The sequence below is a fragment of the Ranitomeya variabilis genome, chromosome 1 (genome assembly GCF_051348905.1).
Source record: "Ranitomeya variabilis isolate aRanVar5 chromosome 1, aRanVar5.hap1, whole genome shotgun sequence".
NCBI lineage: Eukaryota > Metazoa > Chordata > Amphibia > Anura > Dendrobatidae > Ranitomeya > Ranitomeya variabilis.
The window spans coordinates 996,029,256-996,053,779 of record NC_135232.1 but is presented as its reverse complement, the minus strand read 5'-3'; the positions used below and the strand labels follow the sequence as shown (position 1 = coordinate 996,053,779).

General features: G+C 43.2%; 2 protein-coding genes across 6 annotated transcripts in view; one reads left to right on the top strand and one right to left on the bottom strand.

The window, feature by feature from the left end:
* Positions 1–8,501, top strand: part of CBR4 (carbonyl reductase 4) — a 66,833-nt gene extending 58,332 nt beyond the window's left edge. For 2 of the 3 annotated variants that reach the window (XM_077279478.1, XM_077279479.1), the window contains exon 6: positions 6,987–8,501. In XM_077279478.1, the coding sequence (XP_077135593.1) occupies positions 6,987–7,165 (179 nt within the window). In that variant the 3' untranslated portion in view covers positions 7,166–8,501. Of the gene's footprint in view, positions 1–3,696; positions 3,862–6,986 lie in introns of all 3 variants that reach the window. The other variant, XR_013220009.1, reaches the window with a different exon arrangement.
* A 10,150-nt stretch (positions 8,502–18,651) lies between these two features.
* Positions 18,652–24,524, bottom strand: part of PALLD (palladin, cytoskeletal associated protein) — a 549,209-nt gene continuing 543,336 nt past the window's right edge. For all 3 annotated transcript variants that reach the window (XM_077279477.1, XM_077279475.1, XM_077279476.1), the window contains 2 exons: positions 21,595–21,728; positions 18,652–21,126 (listed from right to left, as the gene is read on the bottom strand). In XM_077279477.1, coding sequence (XP_077135592.1) covers positions 20,963–21,126; positions 21,595–21,728 — 298 coding nt within the window. In that variant the 3' untranslated portion in view covers positions 18,652–20,962. The remainder of the gene's footprint in view (positions 21,127–21,594; positions 21,729–24,524) is intronic.

Genomic DNA, 24,524 nt, shown 5'->3' with positions numbered 1-24,524 from the left:
TCATCCTCCTTGCTTCTGTCGCGGATCCTGCGCAGGCGTACTGATGTGCCCTGTTAAGGGCATAGCAAAGTACTACAGTGCGCAGGCACCAGGAAAGGTCACAGAGACCCAGCGCCTGCGCACTACAGTACTTTGCTCTGCCCTCAACAGGGCACATCAGTATGCCTGCGCAGGAGCCGTGACAGAAGGAAGGAGGATGAAGATGGGAGGCCCCGGACCGCGACACCCATCGGACCCGGACCGCCCCTGGGCGAGTATAATCTAACTTGTTTTTCTTATTTTTCAGGATACATTGGGGGCTTATTTAAAGCATTACAGAATGCTGTATATAAGCCCCTAATGGCGGTGGCCGAAGCGTATATACGATTCCCTTTAATATTGTTGGAGCTCAGAGCTGCTGAGCTCACTGATATGGTATCAGCGGTGGAGACTCCGCCCAGTTGAATACGATTGGAGTCATATTCTTTAGACCGGTGTATTTGCTATAAATATGCATGTCAGGGTGGCTGTATAAGCCGTTACAACCATTTAGGAACATCCTCTGTACATGTACGGCACATGTGCACACTGCGCGGTATGGAGCCTACTTAGAGGCTGAGCCTGCTCCATACAGCGCAGGTGCCTGCTGTATTCTGTAGCCGGCACCGAAGTGTAACTGATGTGATGGACACCATCTCACGGCTGCTGCGTTTAGAAGGCTTCATCCTGTCGGTTATCAATTGTCATTGACATCAGCCTCTCATGGGATGTGACTGCAGGGTGTCAGTGGCTTGCCATGCCAGCCGAGGCCCTGCTGAAGGCTCCCCGTGTCTGGCATGGTAACATTTCCATAAAGCATGTGTGTCATTGGCTTAAAGGGAACCAGTCAGCAGATTTTGCCGCTATAAGATGCGGCCACTGCCTTTCAGGGCTTATCTACAGCATTCTGTAATGTTATAGATAAGCTCCCTGTCCGACCTGCAAGTGAAGAAAAATAAGTTATATTATACTCATCCGAGGGGGCGGTCCAGTCTGATAGGTGTCGCAGGTCCAGGTCCGGCACCTCCCATCTTCTTGCGACTCCACCCTCCTGCTTCTTCCTCGCTCCCCGGCATCGCGCTCCTGCGCAGACAGACTTCTCTCTCCTGTTGAGGGCAGAGTAAAGTACTGCAGTGCGCAGGCTCCGGGAAAGGTCAGAGAGGCCCAGTGCCTGCGCACTGCAGTACTTTACTCTGCCCTCAACAGGAGAGAGAAGTCTGTCTGCGCAGGAGCGCGATGCCGGGGAGCGAGGAAGAAGCAGGAGGGCGGCGTCACAAGAAGATGGGAGGCGCCGGACCTGGACCTGCAACACCCATCGGACCGGACCGCACAGGACCTCCTCCCCCAGGTGAGTATACACTGTGTTCCAAATTATTATGCAAATTGGATTTAAGTGTCTTAAAGCTTTAATTGTATTGTTTTTCAAATAAACTCGTGGATGGTATTGTGTCTCGGCTCAATGAATCACTGAAATCAATCTTAAAGACATGTGATAATTAGTTTTCCAGGTGATTCTAATTAAAGGAAAACTACTCAAAAATGATGTTCCACATTATTATGCAGGTCACAGGTTTCAAGCAATATGGGAAATAAAAAAGATCTCTCTGCTGCTGAAAAGCGTTAAATAGTGCAATGCCTTGGACAAGGTATGAAAAAATTAGATATTTCACGAAAACTTAAGAGTGATCATCATACTCTGATGAGATTTGTGACTGAAACAGAGCACAGACAGAGTTCATGCAAATAAAGGCATAATGAGGAAGGTTTATGCCAGACAAATTCATTGGATTAAGAGAGCAGCTGCCAAAATACCATTACAAAGCAGCAAACAGTTATTTGAAGCTGCTGGTGCGTCTGGAGTCCCTCGAACCTCAAGGTGTAGGATCCTTCAAAGGCTTGCTGTGGTGCATAAACCTACTATTCGGCCACTCCTAAACAGTGTTCACAAGCAGAAACAGTTGCAGTGGACCCAGACATACATGAAGGCTAATTTTCAAACAGTCTTGTTTACTGATGAGTGTCGAGCAACTCTGGACGGTCCAGATGGATGGAGTAGTGGATGGTTGGTGGATGGCCACCATGTCCCAACAAGGCTGGTACGTCAGCAAGGAGGTGGAGGAGTCATGTTTTGGACTGGAATCATGGGGAACCAGCTGGTAGGGCCCTTTAAGGTTCCTGAAGGTGTGAAAATAACCTCAGCAAAGTAAATAGTTTCTGACTGACAACTTTCTTCCATGGTCTAAAAAGCAGAAACGTTCCTTCAGGAGCAAAATCATCTTCATGCATGACAATGAATACCTCTGAGTAATTGGCTGCTATGGGCATAAAAGGAGATAAACTCATGGTGTGGCGACCATCTTCCCCTGACCTCAACCCTATAGAGAACCTTTGGAGTATCATCAAGCAAAAGATCTATGAGGGTGGGAGGCAGTTCACATCAGAACAGCAGCTCTGGGAGGCTATTCTGACTTCATGCAAAGAAATACAAGCAGAAACTCTCCAAAAACTCACAAGTTCAATGGATGCAAGAATTGTGAAGGTGATATCAATGAAGGGTTCCTATGGTAACATGTAACTTGGCCTGTTAGGATGTTTTGGAGTTAAATAGCTTTTTTGTTCAGTGAATGTGACCTCCTAATGCTTCAAATTCCACAAATGAGCATTTTCAGTTCTTTAAAACATATCAAATGTTTAGAAATTCTACTGTGCATAATAATTTGGAACAGTGCATTTTAAGTTTTTATTCATTTTGGAGATTATACTGTTATCATTGGGAGGTTTCTTCAATAAAATTCGATGTATACTCTAAGGGGTGATGACTTTTATTAGACTGACTGTCATTTGCACCGACCATTTAGGAAAATCCGAGAAAATTGTCATTTGCATAATAATTTGGAACATAGTGTAATATAACTTATTTTTCTTCACTTGCAGGTCGGACCGGGGGCATTCTATAATGCTGTAGATAAGTCCTGAAAGGCAAAATCTGCTGACAGATTCCCTTTAAGATTGAACAGTGAAACAAAATAAAATAAATGAAATGCGAGAAGTGCTTTTTTCCGTCTTTGCCCTCCATCTCCCCAAACAAAAAAGCAGTAAAGAGCATTCAAAATGTGATATCTACTTCAAAATGGTATAATACAAAAGTCATCTTAACATATTAAACAAACCCTCATAGCTCAATAGATGCAAGAATAATGTTACAGATAATGGAAACACACACCAATTGTTTTTTTTCTAAATTATTTTAACTACTAAAACAAAAAAATCTTAAAGGAAATCTGTCAGCAGATTTTTTGCTATGTAATCTGAAGACGGCATGCTGTAGGGGTAACACACATCTCTTACCAAGCTCAGTGCTTTTGTTTGCTTACAATGATTGTTATAGCACCAGTAGCTTATCATTGCTGTGACTAGCTGGATTGTGAGCCTTGGTCCAACACGCCCCTCCTGTGATAGGCAGCTCACTGTCTATGGACAGTGTATATAGAGAGCCTGGTGTGGGCGGGTGCAGCTTTTGAGCTCTGCCTCATGCTAAGTCTAAACACTCTGTGTGTGAACAGCTGCACCCAGTAATCTCAGTGAGACATTGTTGGATTCAGCTTCTCTTTGTCTACATCAGGCTGCTTTCAGTTGAGGTAGCAAAAACCTGCTGACAGATTCCCTTGCCTTACGCAGGCGTGTACTATGGAGGACAGAGAATGAACTTCAATCCAATATTGCAGCCAGCATGCAGCCAGCGGGTAAGGAAAGGGTGAATCAAACACCCAAAAACCCCGCCCATCTGACCCAAAACCGGTCCCGCCAAATTCAGGTGACAGAGTCCCTTTAACAGTGTCTTAGGTAATGAAATATCTCATATAATTGTTTGTTTTTTTTCAATTAATGTAATTAATTATTAAATATCTAAAAAACTAGCCAATCTGGCAAACCCAAGGTTATGTTCTTAATCAGCAGCATAAACTTAATATAAAACTGTTCAGAGATCGCTGTCACCAAAACCACTGTATACCAGCAGCTTGATACTATGGGAATAACAAACAGCACAGCGTATAGTGTGAATGATCATAGATAGAATATACTTCCATAAAGGAGTAAATCTTTACAATACAATGTTTCCCCCGTGAGGTGCCAACCTGTGTAGCTTAGGTAGGGGCAACTAAATATTAGGGTCTTACAGGGTTACTGTAGGTGCCCTTTTTCCTTCCTACCATACTGTTATTTGAGGGGATCCTCTTGTTCCCCCTCTTATGTATAGCTTTGGGTGTTTATTGTCATTTTTAAAGGGATAACTTTTCTTTTCCGATGAACATTTTCCTGGCTGATAATAAAATGAGTATTTTTGACTGCCTAGAGCTAATTTTAATATCAGGCTAGAAAACTTTTAATTGATTTTCAATGTAAGCACACTAGTGTCATCAGGTCTAATAGATGTACAGTGTATAACAACATTTGTAATGTAAAATCTGCTGATTGATCAGCTTTGTTAAAAATAAAGATACATAGAAAATCAGAAATACAGTTTGGGGTCAGTATTACTATGAGATCTCATGCCTAGCGAGTGGTTTCTCTTTTTGGTACTATGCTGGCACCATGCATGCCTTTATCATCTAAAGCTGCATGTACTCACTAGGTAAATGCTGGTAGGACTTGCTGATAATGTAAAGCATGGTCTCTTCTGTCCTCTGTCAGTAAATGATATGGAAAATGAGGATTATTACATTGCACGTCTGTTCCTTGGTGATAATTGACTATTAGTATTGTCTTGTTCCTATTTGTCTTAGAAGTCTGCATCATTATGAGGAGGTAGGGGGAGACAACTGTCACCCGGATGAACATTTAAAAAGTAAATAATTTTTATTTTTTTTATTAGCAAAATGGTGAATCTCAGTTATATAGTTCATTACCTTATTTTTCTATCTTCTCTCAAACATCATGCAGAAAGAGATGTTCTTTTAGAAGCTGCTTTGAACTGCTGCTCTAGCAAGAATCCCTACTCAAAAACTATTTTAAAAAAGCATATAGGTTGTAACCTTCTGACAGCATAGAAAAATAGGCTAAAAATGCAAAAAATTGTCCCAATCCATTAGACATTATAGTGTGCACCTATATCATAGCATCTCTTACATGATTCAAGCCTTCTTAGAGCTCCTAATCATATCTATTTTAACCATGTTTTTATGCTGTGCTGGAATACTGCAAACTATGTCCTGTAATTATCTCACCTGGAACCATCCAGGAATCCCATCTGTCCGTGTGCTTGACTAACTAGTAATCTTTTGAAGCAACTACATGATGCAACTGGAGCGGTGAATTGATAAAATACTTTTTTCTCCTTTTGTTGTTTTACTATTACATATACAGTCCCTGTGTGAGCTTCTTGGCTCCCCTGCCCCATGCTAAAACGGTGTGCTTGTTTGTGACTAGTAATTGAGTAGGGATGTGCATAACTCTGTTGCCAGGTACAGGGGCTCCTTCCCTGTCCCCAATGCTAGGGGGGCCAAGCTCACCCTGCTTCCCGGATTACTGATGATGGTGAAGATGCCAGGGCCACATACCTTGCCTCAGGTCCTGAATCCACCCTCTGTACCCTTCCCTTACTCAGGGAAGAGGAGAGTAGTATTGTACTGTAATACACCAACCAGACTAACAAAGTGATATGAACAGGGATAACGAAAAATACCAATCATACAAATATACTCACACAAACAACGGAGGGAATGCATTGGGGAGTGGATGATGGGGTTAAACCAAAGTAGGAGAAGGAAGGGAATGATCACACACTCAAAACCTAGCAACAGTCACAGATAAATCCACTAATCGCCTTCTCCAACAACAACCACCAACAACCCCCAGCCATGTAGCATAAAATAGCCTCTGACAATGACTGCTAGCCAGAGCGCAGATTATATAGGAGATAGGAGTGGCTAATATTGCACAGCTGAGAAGCCTTAACACTCCAGGAGCACTCAACAGAGCAGATTAACCCCTGCACTGCTAAAATAAATTTACACCATTTAATAAGAAGATGAAGTGCTTCTGATCAGTGCAGGAGTAGGAGAAATCAGACACTGCGGTCTTCTGGCTCTTCTTTGTTGTGGTAAACTCGTGACAGGATGTTTGCTAGAGCAGCAGTTCAAAGCAGCTTCTAAATGAGCATGAACTAAACAGTTAATACAGCACTATCAGCATTTTGTTTGAGAGAAGCAAGCAAAATAATGTAATGGAATATATCACAAAGGATCATAATTTTAGAAAGGCTGATCAATAACTAAATAAAGAAGTTTATTCTTTAACAGCTTTTGTACCTAAATCTGCTTTCAGCATTAAGTTATACCTAAAAAGGTTTGTAGCCAAGACCACTGTAGCCTGTAAACATAAAATGAGTTGCCTGCAGGTAACTCCAGCTCACATGTGCCAGGAGATGGGTCCGTGGCCTATGAAGCAGTTTCATAGAGCGATGCTTCTTTCAGGCAGTGCAAAAAATAGACGAGCGCACGTTCAGCCTGTTACTTCTGTTTCACCTCCCACAAGCAAAGAAGCATATTCTAGCCACATCGGACTACGGGTGCTCATTCAGAAGAAAAACAGTTGCACATGGAAAAAAATGAAGAAAAGGAAGAGCACTCACCGTCTGTGCAAAAGGTCCGTTCTTTATTGATTATGGCATAACACTAAAATAGCAGAGCATGGCAGGGAAACACATCGGACCCGTAGAAGCACAGGAGTGCGAAACGGCCGTCGTCCTTACTCCACTGTTTTTCCCTGCCATCCTCTGCTATTTTAGTGTTATGCCATAATCAATAAAGAAAGGACCTTTTGTATGGACGGTGAGTGCTCTTCCTTTTTCTTCATTTTCTTCTTTCAGGCAGCACTGCAGATGACAGAGTAACAGCACCACATAATTACTGTGCATCCTGTAATTGTGGAGTGGGAATTTAATTACTTGTGCCTTCAATTCCCTGTAGGATTTATCCACACGGACATGACGTCAAGTGTAGAAGACACCTCTGTGGATCAGAATATTCCGCTGGGCAGATTTGGAGAGGCGGACGATGTCGCACAGGCTGTCGCTTTCTTGCTCCGATCTCCATACATTACTGGTCACGTATTAGTGGTGGATGGAGGGTTACAACTACAGATTTAAGCTGTCGGATCATTTTTGCCAGAATCGGTTCTGGCAGAAGATATTTAGAAAATATGGTTACTTATAAAGTACATTTCTTATCAGACTTGTGTGTGTGCCCCTTGGGACATTATTAGATAAGACTTCTGTACCTATCATCCCATCCCGTTGTTTTAGGACTAAACCGAAGAGGCCTCTGGTGCTATGCTGAACTGGACTTTGCCCTATGTAGCACCTATTTGTACAGACTTTAGGCTTTGCTGTGTGTGATAGTAAGGCTATGCCCTGTATGTGTGACCTATCAGCGCCTTCCCAATAGTGACTTAGCCAGAATACCGCAGCACTGTTATCCTGGAGCCGTCCAGCTGACACAGTCCGTGGCACCTCAGCAGTGCGAGTACTACATAGTCCCATCCTATTACATTACAGCAATTATCTGATGGTCGGTGTAGGACCGAAACGTCATTAGCTGCCTCTCCGGACTGACCTAATTGTAAATAAATTCACATTTATTGCCACGCATCCTTCTGAGTGCAGAGTTATACCAGTAGCCTTGCAGCGCTGGAGTCCTGGGTTCTAATCCCACCTTGGACAACATCTGCAAAGAGTTTGTATGTTCTCTCCGTGTTTGCGTGGGTTTCCTCCGGGCACTCCGGTTTCCTCCCACATTCCAAAGACATACTGATAGGGAATTTAGATTGTGAGCCCCATCAGGGACAGCGATGATAATGTGTACAAACTGTAAAGCGCTGCGTAATATGTTAGCGCTATATAAAAATAAAGATTATTATTATTATTATTATTCACGGATTGGGCACCTCACCTACAGGAGTGCCCTGTATGCTTTTCCTATACGTGTTACCCGTCTGCTCCTGTTCACTTTACCTTCATTGTGGGAAAAGCCTACTGTGAAGGTGGACTGTAAGACGTCACCAGATAATGTAAGGCCGTGCGTTCCTCCGATATTCTGGGATGGATTGCTGTGCAGTACATGTTATAGTGATGATGGCACGGCCCATGTTTGTTCTCATTCCTTGTTTGCATATAATCCATTAGTAATTATTCCAGATTATTACACTGTAGCCAGGGGAGGTTGTATCTCACTTGTTACGATTAAAGCCACAGTCATTTGTTTAGCATCATGTATGAGACACTATTGCCTCTGTATAGTGTCACAGTCCTATATAATGATTGTTGGATAAAAGAACACAAGTGACATGATCCTGGGAGCGATGGTATAAGGTCACTTCATCGGATTATCTCTCTAGCGCAGCTGCTGTTTTGTTACAGATGCAGAAAGCAGTCCTCTTTTAACTTCAGGGCACGCAGTACAAAGTTACATACTGTATATACTCGAGTATAAGCCGACCCCCCCAATTTTGCCACAAAAAACTGGGAAAACTTAATGACTTGAGTATAAGCCTAGGGTGGAAAATGCAGCAGCTACTGGTAAATTTCAAAAATAAAAATAGATACCAATAAAAGTAAAATTAATTGAGACATCAGTAGTTTAAGTGTTTTTGAATATCCATATTGAATCAGGAGCCCCATAAAATGCTCCATACAGTTCATGATGGCCCCATAAGATGCCCCATATAATGTTCCATACAGTTCATGATGGCCCCATAAGATGCTCCATACAAAATACGCCCCATATAATGCTCCATACAGTTTGATGGTCTCCATAAGATGCTCCATATTAAAATATGCCCCATATAATGCTGCACAAATGTTGATTATGACCCCATAAGATGCTCCATACAGACATTTGCCCCGTCTAATGCTGCACAAATGCTGATTTTGGCCCCATAAGATGCTCCATAGAGATATTTGCCCCATATAATGCTGCACATGGCCCCATACAGATATTTGTCCCATATAATGCTGCACATGGCCCCATAAGATGCTCCATACAGCTATTTGCCCCATATAATGGTGCACATGGCCCCATAAGATGCTCCATACAGATAACTGCCCCATATAATGCTGCACATGGCCCCATACAGATATTTGCCCCATATAATGCTGCACATGGCCCCATAAGATGCTCCATACAGAAAATTGCCCCATATAATGCTGCATATGGCCCCGTAAGATGCTCCATACAGATATTTGCCCCATATGCTGTTGCTGCGATTAAAAAAAATCACATACTCACCTCTCAGGTCCCCGGCACTTGCTATTTTCACCTGCTCCCCATTCCACCGCCGCTGTGTCTTCCCGTCCTCTGCACTGACTTTCAGGCAGAGGGCAGCATGCACTAATCGCGTCATCGCGCCCTCTGACCTGAGCGTCACTGCAGAGGACGCGGAAGATGCAGCGGCGCCGACGGTGGAACGGGGAGCAGGTGAATGTAGCGCACTGAGTTATACTCACCTGCTCCTGGCGCAGTCCCTGCACATATGTTCCCCGGCAGCTTCTTCCTGTAGTGAGCGGTCACATGGTACCGCTCATTACAGTAATGAATATGCGGCTCCACCCCTATGGGAGTGGAGTCGGGTCCATATTCATTACTGTAATGAGCAGTACCATGTGACCGCTCACTACAGGAAGAAGCTGCCGGGGAACAGACGTGCAGGGACTGCGCCAGGAGCAGGTGAGTATTATTACACAGCTCCGCTCCCCCTCCCTTCCGACCCCTGGGTATGACTCGAGTATAAGCCGAGAGGGTTACTTTCAGCCCCAAAAAGTGGGCTTAAAATCTCGGCTTATACTAATGAGTCAATACTGGCAGTTCTATCACCTGGATGAAGGAACAGACCAGGGATTGGAGATGTGAGGCTGCACGGGGGTCTGTAACTTGTGCTACCTTGTGACTTTGTCCATACGAGGAATAGTACAGCATGTAGGACAAGATGGGTTTGGATCAACCATGTAAGCTATGAAACGTAGACGAGACTATGATGAGTGGGATTCACATTTTAGCGTCAATGTCTCTGCAGTTGTTGCAAGACGTATTTGAAGGATGTTCTCTGTTTTTGGTTTATGTTTATTCCTAGGTTCTTTGATTTTGCTCCCACTGAAGCTACAAAAGGTGGAAGATGAGTGCACCTTCTGGGTAAGTTCACACGTTCAGGAGTTGACTGACATCTGATGTGTACATATTTGCAAGAGGATCCACAGAAGAAGTCTACGGAATTCCATAAAATATAATTTGCCAATGTAAAAAAAAAAAAACCTGAAAGCACAAACTTGATGGCAAACACTAACATCTGAAAAAGGCCTGTGTACATATTTTGAAGTTTAACCCCTTTAGTGTTGGAGCCAATTTGGTACTTAATGACCAAGCCAATTTTTACAATTCTGACCACTGTCAATTTATGAGGTTATTACTCTGGAACACTTCAACGGATCCCGCTGATTCTGAGATTGTTTTTTTCGTGACATATTGTACTTCATGTTAGTGGTAACATTTCTTCGATATTACTTGCGTTTTTGAAAAAAACGGAAATATGGCGAAAATTTTTAAAATTTAGCAATTTTCAAACTTTCAATTTTTATGCCCTTAAATCAGAGAGCTATTTCACACAAAATAGTTAATAAATAACATTTCCCACATGTCTACTTTACATCAGCATGATTTTGGAAACACATTTTTTTTGTTAGGAAGTTATAAGGGTTAAAAGTTGACCAGCGATCTCATTTTTACAACAAAATGTACAAAACCATTTTTTTTTTAGGGACCACCTCACATTTATCGTCACATTGAGGGGCCTATATGATAGAAAATACCCAAAAGTGACACCATTCTAAAAACTGCACAACTCAAGGTGCTCAAAACCACATTCAAGAAGTTTATTAACCCTTTACGTGCTTCACAGGAACTGAAGTAATGTGGAAGGAAAAAATTAACATTTAACATTTTACTTCAGAACCAATTTCTTTTATTTTCACAAGTGTAAAAAGAGAAAATGAACCAAAAAATTTGTTGTGCAATTTCTCCTGAATACGACGATACCCCATATGTGAGGGTAAACCACAGTTTGGGCGCACGGCAGAGCTTGGAAGGGAAGGAGCGCTGTTTGACTTTTTCAACGCAGAATTGGCTGGAATTGAGATTGGACGCCATGTTGCGTTTGGAGAGCCCCTGAGGTGCCTAAACAGCAGAAAACCCCCACAAGTGACCCCATTTTGGAAACTAGACCCCTTAAGGAACTTATGTAGATTTGTGGTGAGCACTTTGAACCCCCAAGTGCTTCACAGAAGTTTATAAGGTAGAGCAGTGAAAATAAAAATTTTTATCTTTTCGCCCCCAAATTTTATTTTCACACGGGTAACAGGAGAAATTGGTCTGCAAACGTTGTTGTCCAGTTTGTCCTGAGTATGCCGATACCCCATCTGTGGGGGGGCACCATTATTTGGGCACACATCGGGGCTCGGAAGGGGGAAGTAGTGATGTTTTAAAATGCAGACTTTGATGGAATGGTCTGCGGGCGTCATTTTCAGAGCCCTTGATGTACCTAAACAGTAGAAACCCCCCACAAGTGACCCCATTTTGGAAACTAGACCCCCCAAGGAGCTTATCTAGATGTGTGGTGAGCACTATGAACCCCGAAGTGCTTCACAGAAGTTTATAACGCAGAGCCGTGAAAATAAAAAATCATATTTTTTCCACAAAAATGATCTGTTCACCCCCAAATTTTTACTTTCACAAGGGTAACAGGAGAAATTGGACCCCAAAGGTTATTGTGCAATTTGTCCTGAGTACGCTGATGCCCCATATGTGGGGGGGGGGGGGGGGGGCACTGTTTGGGCGCAGAGTAGAGCTCGGAAGGGAAGGAGCGCCGTTTTGGAATGCAGACTTTGATAGAATGGTCTGCAGGCATCATGTTGTGTTTGCAGAGCCCCTGATGTGCCTAAACAGTAGGGAACCCCTCACAAGTGACCGCATTTTGGAAACTAGACACCCCTAGGGAGCTTATCTAGATGTGTGGTGAGCACTTTGAACGCCCAAGTGCTTCACAGAAGTTTATACTGCAGAGCCGTGAAAATAAAAAAATCATTTTTTTTTCCATAAAAATGATATTTAGCCCCCAATTTTTTTTTCCCAAGGGTAACAGGAGAAATTGGACCCCAAAAGTTGTTGATGAATTTGTTCTGAGTACGATGATGCCCCATATGTGGGGGTAAATCACTGTTTGGGCACACAGCAGAGCTCAGAATGGAGGGAGCACCATTTGACTTTTTGAACGCAAAAGTGGCTGGAATCAATGATGGCGCCATGTCGCGTTTGGAGACCCCCTGATGTACCTAAACAGTGGAAACCCCCCAATTCTAACTCCAACCCTAACACACCCCTATCCATAATCCTAATCACAACCCTAACCATAACCCCAACACACCCCTAATCCCAACACTAACCATAACCCTAATCCCAACCCTAACCAAAAACCTAATCCCAGCCCTAATTCCAATATACCCCTAACCCCAATGCTATCCCTAATCATAACCCTAACTTTATCCCAACTCACTTTAGCCAAACTGTAACCCTAATTGGAAAATGGGAATAAATACATTTTCTTTTTTTTCTTTTTTCCTAACTAAGGGGGTGATAAAAGGGGGGGGTTATTTACTATTTTGTTTACTTTGATCACTGTGATAGACTCTATCACGGTAACCAAAATGAACCAATAGGAAAAATCTTCCTATTGTTGCCGGGTGCTGACTGGCAGATCTCGGCGGGCGCACTGTGCCTGCACCCGCCATTTTCTCCCGGAAGGAGCCGGAGGCACAGGGGACTTCAGAGGGGCCATGGAGAGACAACGGAGGTAACGGGGGGTGGGGATCGGGGACTCTATCTCTCTCTCCTCTGATGTGCGATCACATCAAAGGAGAGAGAAATTAAATGGCACATATGACTTTTTTTTTTGTGGCTGCCGTTACACTTTACGTAACGGCGATCGCAAAACCGGTCTGGAAAAAAAGACCCCAATCATGTTCTTTGGGGTCTCGGCTACCCCCGGCAGCCAAGATCTGCCGAGTGCTGGCTGATCTGGCACACTGACCATGCGCCCACCATTTTCTTCCCGGAAGATGATATCGCCCATGGGGGGAGGGGGATGCACGAGGGCTGGTGGGGATCTGGGACCCTATTTCTCTGTCCTCTGATGTGCGATCACATCGGAGGACAAAGAAATTAAATGGCAAATCGTGCTTTTTTTTTTTGCGGTTGCCGGTAAACGGTTAATTACCGGGGGTCGATAAAAACTGACTCAAATCATGTTCCTGGAGAAAATCCTACTCTGGGGGGCACTATACACTTTTTTTTTTTTTTTAAAGTACCCTTAACTACTGCCGTTAAAAGGCTTATCGTCGGTTATTAAGGGGTTAATACTTTCAAAGACACAAAGAACAAACTTCTGCTCAATTCCATTGGTTAGAACTAACTTGCCATCATGTACATTTTTTTTTGCCATTTACTTGTGATGTTATCCCACTGCCTTGAATCAGGAATACTGCAGCTGCATGAAGATCACATAGTAGCCACTTGGAGAGAAACTGTATCCCCTATTGAATAAATGTGCTACACGGTGTCTTCTTAGTGATACCTTAGTGTCGTGTAGTGTGACAGATATTACAGTGACCATGAAGGCATTAATTGAGCCACTAAAAAGTTATCAGCTCTCCAGTCATCGGGCCTGATTATTTGTGCAGATTTTTTGTCACTTTCGTTTTGCACGGTTTACAGTTTGTGCTAAAAATTCTACAAAATAGTGCACATTTTTCACAAATTTTATACAAAAATGTTAAGTCTTTATCCTTTTCTTGTGACCATAGACCAAGAAGTAAAATCTTCAAGATGAACTTTATTTAAGCCATGGTTCAATGCGACGTTTCGACCACAACATGGTCTTTATCAAGCATACAATAAATCACAAAGGGCTGTCTTAAGTAGTGTGGATGCCACACTGTGCACCAATCACCACTCAGTACCGCCCATCTAATACAATTAACAAATATCGTAAAAACAACAAACAACAGTGGTATATACATACACATAATAGCAAAAATTACCAATACAGTGTATAAAACTTATCATGCCTCATCAAGATCGTAGGTTGATCTTCACGTATTTACACCCGATCGGTCAGCTGTCATTATTTATTTACACCATTGCCATGGGGACAGACCAACCCTCAATAGTCTCATGGTGTATCACATCGTCCAATCCTGGTTCATTGCGCCAAAACAATCAGCAACCAATACATGTGTCCAATATAACACACCCCAAACAGAGACACCAATCAGAGGGATTCTAACACAATTGAGAGCCCCCATCCCTGTGTTCCACCACCGGGTCACCCGGGACTCACCACCCACATCATCAGGCCGCGTCGGCGCAGGAGGAAGCAGCGGGCCCACATCACATGACCGGAGCGGCCGCCCGTTACCATGTCACCGAGCGCAAGCGCGAACCATCGGACACCCACCAATAGGGCGCCGGAGGAGAGCGCACGCGCACAGCGCACGGCCCGAGCCGCACCACATGACCGCAATGCCGGCCCGCTCCCACCACCCGCGCAGGCGCCTAGACCATCATCAAAGGTGCAGAGGGAACTACTGCTCTGGAGCGCACGCGCACCAAGCCTCCAAGACAGACCAGAATAACCGGGCCAATCAAGGGAGCCAAATCACGCAGGCACAACACAGCACAGGATGGGGGTTATATCCATCTATCCAGAGTAACTATCCTAATCTAATGTGGCAAACCGGGGGCTAAAATACAGAAAACATACTATCAGGCATGAAATAACTACCCAACATCTTAGGAAAAACACATATTTCCACAGTACCGTGAGACAGTCGGCCGGCGTGAGAGAAAAAAGATCAAATATAAAAATCCATTTATTGTCACCATGGAATATAAGTACTCCAAACTTAACCCCATCCATCCAGCCACCGACTGTCACAGAGTAACCTGAAAAATAAAAATAATTAAAACCATAAATACAATGTACATAAACCCACATGTATAAAAGCAACATACACTGATAAAACACAACTGCACCACATAATCAAAAGCACATCAGGTACAAGAGTGTAGGTTAAAATCTAGGTTTAAACCCTTAGGTTGCAGGGACCCCAACATATAAATCCACCTCATCTCTTTTGTTTTCAACATTAGTGTCCTATCACCACCTCTCCTTAGCACAGGGACACTATCGATGACCCTGAATCGCAACTGGTTCACAGAGTGTCTCTTCTCCAGAAAGTGCCTAGGAACCGGTAAATCTGTCAAGCCAGTCCTTATGGTGCTCTTGTGCTTACTGATACGGTTCTTCACCTCCATCGTGGTCTCACCTACGTAGGTCAAGCCACATGGGCACACAAGCATATACACCACATAGCTTGACAAACAGGTGTACCTCTGTTTCAAGAATATTTTTTTACCCGTGTGGGGGTGATAGAAAAACTCACCCTTCAACATATTATTACAGCAGGAGCAGCCCAAACAAGGGAAATTCCCATGTCTGGCCGCGCTCAACAAAGTTTGAATAGTGGTCCTCTCAGGGCCGACATCAGATCTCACTAGTCTATCTTTCAAATTACGACCCCTCCTGAATGACATCATTGGAAAAGCCCCAAAACCCACAACCGTGGGAAGCCCCCGTTGTAAAAATGTCCAGTGCTTCCTCAGGACTTGACCAATCTGTTTACTAGCAGAATTGTAGGTGGACACAAAAGGAATACGCTCACAAGATCGCCTATTAGATGACATATTCCGAATACTCCTACGTGACAAATCACGAGCCCTAGCTTTATACCTATCAACCTCCACTCTTGGATACCCCCTCCTCAAAAACTTGGAGCACATCTCCTCCAACCGCAAATCTACCCTTTCCTCATCTGATACAATGCGCCTAACCCGCAATAATTGACTCCACGGCAGGGAACTGACCATCCTCCTGGGATGATCACTATTGAATAGCAAAAGACTATTTCTGTCCGTCTCTTTGACGAAAATGTCCGTCCTCAACTCAGACCCATCCTTATATACCAATGTATCTAAGAATTGTACCTGGGAGGTTGAATGGGTAAGGGTAAACTTCAATTCCGGGTATATCCCATTGATTTCACCCCAGAACTTCTCCAATCCCTTTAAGTCACCATCCCATATAACAAAGATATCATCTATATAACGCCACCAGGCTCTGACATGGCGCCAGAGGTTGGAAACGTACACAAACCTGTCCTCGAGTACCGCCATATAGATGTTAGCGTATGTGGGGGCCACATTGGACCCCATGGCGGTACCCCTCAACTGCAGGAAATACTCATCCCCAAAGAGGAAATAATTCCTCCTGAGGATGAATTCCAACAGCGAGAGGACAAGCTGTGCACACTCTGGGGCCATGTCAGAGCCCGATAGCATAGAGGATACCGCATCCAGTCCCTTCTCGTGTTCAATTGAGGTATAAAGTGATACCACATCAAATGAGGCTAAAATAGTAGACTTAGAGACCACCAACCCGCTGATTTTCTCAAGAAAGTCATTTGTGTCCTTAATATATGACCTCGCATTAACAGCGAATGGGCGAAGCACCTTGTCCAAGAAAATCGCCGTCCTATTAAATAATGAACCTCTACCGGACACAATAGGCCTGCCCGGCGGGTTAAATAAGTCTTTATGAATCTTCGGTATTGTATATATCACAGGTATCACTGGAGACTCCACTATTAGATATTCAGACAACTTAAGGTCAATGAGTCCCAGGGAAAGGGAGTCACTGACCATAAGTTGTAGTTCCCTCTGGAACCGACTGGTGGGGTTACAAGACAGTTTCTCATACACCAAATGATCTCCTAGCTGTCGTTGTATCTCAGCTTTGTATTTGAGGGTGTCCATCACAACCACCGCCCCACCCTTGTCCGCCGGTTTGATAGTTAAAGCAGTGTTCTTAGCCAATGTGTTCATGGTTGATTTCTCCAACACAGACATATTATACCTAGGCCTAGGTCTGAAGGTAGTCCTTATTTTGTCAATGTCCCTCTGGACAAGCTCAATGTAGGACTCCACAAAGTGGTTCCTATTGGGTGGCTGAAATTTACTTTTATTATACAGCCCTACCTTCTGTAATGAAAAACCACCAGTAGACTCCTCCGTCTCCACACTGCTTCCAGTCTCTTTATCGGAAAAAAATGATGAAAGTCTCAATCTCCTAAAAAAAGCCTGCAAATCAACGTCAATACCAAACCAGTCTGGATTAGTGAAGATCAGTGAAGATCAACCTACGATCTTGATGAGGCATGATGTTTTATACACTGTATTGGTAATTTTTGCTATTATGTGTATGTATATACCACTGTTGTTTGTTGTTTTTACGATATTTGTTAATTGTATTAGATGGGCGGTACTGAGTGGTGATTGGTGCACAGTGTGGCATCCACACTACTTAAGACAGCCCTTTGTGATTTATTGTATGCTTGATAAAGACCATGTTGTGGTCGAAACGTCGCATTGAACCATGGCTTAAATAAAGTTCATCTTGAAGATTTTACACCTGGATTGAGCGCTGTTCATTATATATTTCTTGGTCTGCTGGAATCCAGGATGGTTCCCTGGATGTGGAACGAGCGCTCTATTGAACAGTGAGTGCTGTCAGTCTTTTTTTGCTTTTTCATAGACCAAGAAGGACTTTGTCCCACTAAATTGTCATGGTTTTTAAGGTTGAAGGTAGTCATATGTCCAGCAAGTTCAACCTACAAGCTTACTTGTTTATCGAAAGAAAGGAAATCGCCCCATGAGGCGCGTTTCCATCATCTCAGTGCTGTTACAGTAAAGAATCTCCATGTATGATTATACCTTTCCTCTAGATGTAGAGGATGTCCCTTTCTTACAGTTGCAGGCCTAGATGTAAAACAATCATTAGAAAGATCTCTGTACTGTCTTCTCATATTTGTACATTGTAATAATTCCAAGCATACAGAAAATCAATCCACAGGGAAACTGGAATACATTTGGGCAAATATGTAACAAATTTTTAAAACGTCACAAATGATTTAATCAGCTGAAAATATTTGGAAAACGAAAACCCATATGCAAAGACATGTAAAATACTTTAAAAAAAAAAAAAACACAAGTAAAAGATAGGCAATGCAATCGGCCTATTTGTGTCCAGAGCTTCTGTGGTTGGATTTCTGTGCCTATAGGTAATAAGTGTAACTGGAGCCTTATGAGGGAATTGGTATGGTGCTTGTGATGAGAGCTAGCAAAGTTAAAAAGTCAGTTTGGAGGCAATGTCTTCTATCCGGGAGAAATGCGTTTACACTTGGATTACCTGTGTGATCTCAATCCATGGACAGCAGTCTGCGACCAAGTCTCCGGGAGCAGCTATTGTAAATGGAAAACTACTTCACTGCCCTGCAAGAATAGCTGCTGATGTTGGCACCTACAGTACCAGATTCGGAGAAGGTAATAATAGTAAGAAGAGCTGCCGGCGGCTGCCATCTGCACCTGACATTCTCAATCACATGGAACGCGGTGCAAAAATAACCTCGGCAGGATGTTCTGAAGAAACAATCTTTATTGAAATCCTTGCATAGCAATTATCATAAAAACCTTACCCCACAAAAGTACATTTGATCTGGTTATTAAACAGACGTTGCTAAACTTCAAATTGTCTCGGCTCATAACATGGCCCATACACACCGATGGAGGCATTCTCTATAAATACAGATACATGGTGGCGGCGTAATAACACAAGTGATTCCTAAAGAACAAGTCACATTAACAGAGGTGTCTGGCAAGTGGTACAAAATGTAGTCTTTTTATGAAAGCAATGTAACCCGTGCCATTGGCATGTGCTGACGTAACCAGTGTGTGGCACGCATGAGGGCGGTTCATTTTGTCCTGGTCTTCCTCAACTGAGAGATAACAGTATTGGCGTCATTGGCTCTGCAAGTGCTCGCCTTGGAAGACATGGGCATATGTATGGTGTATATTAAATAAAGCCTATTAAAACAGCACCAAAACCGTACAGTGCCGTCACACTACACGAGAGAAAGGAAACAAGAAATCCCCTAAAGATCTGTATAAAAAGCCACTAACGCCCCTACAGTAATAATAGTGAGTTACATATGTGTGGAGAAAGATACATGTGGAGTATAGCGGAGATACATAATGATATATGTGCTTCTTACGCGGTGTTCTTGCCTTCTCCCTCTCGTACCATTAATATTAACAGGCAGTTTGTTTTCTGGTGAAATGAAGGTGATATTACAATATATATTGCTAAACAAACAACATTTATTCCCCCAATACTGGTCACGGCTGTTCTCAGGGATCTGATGGATTTCCTCATTTTCACTCAGGTCAGAACATGCTCACTGGTGTCTTTTCTTCATAGTAACATAGTCCTTGGTGGCCGTGGATTGCTCCGTCCTTTCATTACCATCGATGCAGTCACTGACATACTGCAGAGGGCACGCTGCCATGAAATCTCCCATTAGTCGGATATTACGGAAATATGCCTGAATCTCAGCAGGATAGATACAAGGAGCATGGCCTTAACTTGGCACAATATGCCGGAGAGTAAAGGGCAGGCGTTCATCGTATAAACGGCAGTGCGGTACGAATACTGAGAGGTAGCTAACCAGCAGATGGCTGTAATCTCTGCTCACTCACTGTGAACTTGCAGAACGACTTCTCCCCGCTCACTCCTGCTGCCATATTATGCCTTGGGTTTTATCTAGAGGTCTGGCGGTGAAATGGCCCCTTTCTGAACTGTGCCGAATTTATATAGCTGTACAATTTTAATTTTCCTGTTGGGGCCACTTCATTGGCTCAAATGTAGCCCTCCATCTACACACTGACTCATTTTCCATACGATGGCAGTCTATCCTGGTTTTTATGCTTCAGATATCGGCAGCTGGTTTGCCCTGAGGGACACACCAGACTTGTGCTTGTTAACCAGCATTCCCTGGATAATAAAACTCCCCAACTTGTCATTTTCACCTTCATTAATTATCGACTACATACCTTTCAAATGCTCTGCTTGCTTACACCGAGTGTAAAGTGCTCTCTAACTGGAGTACAAGTCACTGACCACGCTGCTGCCCTCGTAATCCGAAGGCCACCTCTCTCCGGAACAACCCACCACTCATGAACGTTATTCTTCTAGAGGGCATTGTCTCACAGATCATTTACCGCATGTCTTGTGTGTGAACATGTATCTGAACACTATGATAATGGCCACGAAGAAGTACATTACAATGGGGGCTTATAATTGGTGGATTGCACTGTGGGTGTGCAAGCAGAGAAGCACAGAAAGGGTGTGATACGTTTTATGTTCTGCTCCAAGTCCATAGCCAGCTACGTCTGCAGTCCTCCCCGCTTGTCTCGCTTTCGTGAATCCTCTGGACGTGACGACCTCCCGATGTCCAATGTTAATAATAGTAATAGCTACAATGGTACACATAGAAGCATTTTGACACTCTTGAAGCAGTATAGCATTACCTTGACAAAGATACTGTGGGTGTCCGTGGCACTCCAACGTAAAACATGGCACACTATCGTCCTACACCACTGTCTTCTCAGACATAAGGCACAAACAAGCAGAATAACAAGAGATCCTTTCATAGAGCAGAAGAGTGAGTGATGCTTATGTGCATAAATACATAAGGTTTATCATCCCTGCTATCCTATGCTCAAGACTGCTTACATATATGGTTAATATGCAGTTTAACACGTCTTTATCAGGTTAGCTGAAGGCAGGCGTGTCTGACTTGTTACATGATGCGAGACTGCTGCCACGTGACAGCCGTAGCTCCCAATGGCTTCCTCTTATGGCTGCTGCAGAAAGTTCCCACATGTCCCACCTACAGGTCTTCGCTCTCCACCAATGCTGGCTGCAGGTGCACTGGGTTTGCTTCTGGCATGAAAGCAGCTTTGATGTCCAGCCCTTGGTCAGAAAGTGCTGCGTATCGACTAGCGGATGGACGTACTTTCCTCGTTTTGGGAGTGTGTGATTGTTGCCACTGAGCTGTGGAGACACATGGAGCAGGTGAGTTAAGTGGCACAGACCGCAGGTGTACAGTACTGATGATGATAGCGCAGCCACCTGCCCAATTTACTGTGTTCAATTTCTTCTGCATTTTTCCCATGGTGATGGGATTTGTTACAATCTCTTCATTACTGCTCTAATATGCTGCTGATTTTCTGCCCACAAATGCAGACGGAAAATCCTCCGCATATCCAACCCATGTGAACATACCTCTATTATGGGCAGCCCAATTAAAATTAATTTAAAAAAAACAAGTGAATTGTTTATAATTTGTTTGAACCATTTTTAGCACTTTTATAGGCTATATATCGGTCCCTCTATCTGAATTCATTATTCTAGTGACGCTGCACTGTTCAGATTACTATTTGTAGAGAAAACAATTAAAGAGCATTACATTCTGGAAAATGTCAGACGTCATTAGCTCAGAAGGTATGACGTGATACTTACTGTGCACATCAAGCCTCGCAGTACAAGATACAATGCCAGCCTCGTTCTTCGCTGACACAGTGTACCATCCAGCATCCTCTTTGGTGGTTCCTTGAATTAGTAGGCAGAGGTACCCGTAGTTATCCTGATGCATGCTGGGAAAAGAAAAAACATTTATTTACTGACGTCAGTAATGGTGTCACTATGATCCGGCCTGCATTTAGGAACCCAGGTACATGACAGTAATGGGTTACTTCTTTCCAGTCTCACACATGGAAAATGTCTATGTGGCTTTGATGACAAATCTGAGACTGCAAATTCTACCTCCTCCATTACAAAGCATTGAATAGCAGTTTTACCTAATTTGCAACGAAAATCCACACAAGAATGAGTATGATGCAGATATGAAATCCGGACAATGTTTTCATTTTTTTCTCAATGTGTGCATGCGATTTTTGAAAACTCCACTTCTGCTGCAGTGTAAATTGCTGTGGATTTTCGGTGTGAAATCTTGAACATGTGAAGTTTGCCTGTTACAGCCCTTTAAAGGGAATCAGCCAGTAGGATCCACCCTCTTATGTTGTGTATATGGGCATGTAGCTCATAGGACGATGAATAAATGATACCTTGATATCTGTAATCTGATGTCTTATAAGAAAAAAGTGGATTTTTCTAGAATATGTAATTGAGCTGCTCCAGGCTATGGGCCGGATACTGATCTGCATGAGAATCTGCCTCAGATTATTTTTAATAAAAGTGGGGAGTTACCAGTGTGAAACATGTCACCAACGCAGAACTGGGAACTGAACGTTGTCTCCTCACAAACACATTTGCTGCAGCTCTCACAGCTCTGCTGTATTACAACAATATTGCAAGATACCTGCAGAGGTGTCATACCTACACACAGCTCTACAGTGAGGCCAGGAGGGCACAGAGCGGCCATTACATATTACACTGGTAACTCCCCTTTTATTAAAAATAATCTCTGGAGGCAGATTCTCATGCAGACCAGCGTCCGGCCCACAGTCCTGAACAGCTCATTTACAGGAAGTGTCTCTGGAATATGACATTGGATTGCAGATATCAATGTATTTTATTCAGCTTCTTATGACCTACATTTCCATATACAGTACAGACCAAAAGTTTGGACTCACCTTCTCATTTAAAGATTTTTCTGTATTTTCATGACTATGAAAATTGTACATTCACACTGAAGGCATCAAAACTATGAATTAACACATGTGGAATTATATACTTAAAGTGTAAAACAACTGAAATTATGTCTTATAGTCTAGGTTCTTCAAAGTAGCCACCTTTTGCTTTGATGACTGCTTTGCACACACTTGGCATTCTCCTGATGAACTTCAAGAGGTAGTCACCGGAAATGGTCTTCCAACAATCTTGAAGGAGTTCCCAGAGATGCTTAGCACTTGTTGGCCCTTTTGCCTTCACTCTGCGGTTCGGCTCACCCCAAACCATCTCGATTGGGTTCAGGTCTGGTGAATGTGGAGACCAGGTCATCTGGCGTAGCACCCCATCACTCTCCTTCTTGGTCAAATAGCCCTTACACAGCCTGGAGGTGTGTTTGGGGTCATTGTCCTTTTGAAAAATAAATGATGGTCCAACTAAACGAAAACCGGATGGAATAGCATGCTGCTGCAAGATGCTGTGGTAGGCATGCTGGTTCAGTGTGCCTTCAATTTTGAATAAATCCCCAACAGTGTCACCAGCAAAGCACCCCCACACCATCACACCTCCTGCTCCATGCTTCACGGTGGAAGCCAGGCATTCATAGAGTCCATCCGTTCACCTTTTCTGCGTCGCACAAAGACATGGTGGTTGAAACCAAAGATCTCAAATTTGGACTCATCAGACCAAAGCACAGATTTCCACTGGTCTAATGTCCATTCCTTGTGTTCTTTAGCCCAAACAAGTCTTCTGCTTGTTGCCTGTCCTTAGCAGTGGTTTCCTAACAGCTATTTTACCATGAAGGCCTGCTGCACAAAGTCTCCTCTTAACAGTTGTTGTAGAGATGTGTCTGCTGCTAGAACTCTGTGTGGCATTGACCTGGTATCTAATCTGAGCTGCTGTTAACCTGCGATTTCTGAGGCTGGTGACTTGGATAAACTTATCCTCAGAAGCAGAGGTGACTCTTGGTCTTCCTTTCCTGGGGCGGTCCTCATGTGAGCCAGTTTCTTTGTAGTGCTTGATGGGTTTTGCCACTGCACTTGGGGACACTTTCAAAGTTTGCCCAATTTTTCAGACTGACTGACCTTCATTTCTTAAAGTAATGATGGCCACTCGTTTTTCTTTACTTAGAATTTGTATTATGGCAAGAAAAAAAGCAGCTAACAGTCTATTCAGTAGGACTATCAACGGTGTATCCACCAGACTTCTGCTCAACACAACTGATGGTCACAACCCCATTTATAAGGCAAGAAATCCCACTTATTAAACCTGACAGGGCACACCTGTGAATTGAAAACCATTCCCGGTGACTACCTCTTGAAGCTCGTCAAGAGAATGCCAAGAGTGTGCAAAGCAGTCATCAAAGCAAAAGGAGGCTACTTTGAAGAACCTAGAATATAAGACATAATTTCAGTTGTTTCACACTTTTTTGTTAAGTATATAATTCCACATGTGTTAATTCACAGTTTTGATGCCTTCAGTGTGAATGTACAATTTTCATAGTCATGAAAATACAGAAAAATCTTTAAATGAGAAGGTGTGTCCAAACTTTTGGTCTGTACTGTAGACGACTTAGGAGGGTTGACCCTACTGACAGATTCCCTTTAAATACACAGATAATATAACAAGTATTAAGGAGAATCATTAAGACTGGACCACCAGGATAATTTCATAGCTCTCTGATGTTACAATGAGGTAGACTCTTTACAACAAAGCAGGTTTTGCTAATATAAAATACATTGCATAAGTGTTAGATACGGCTC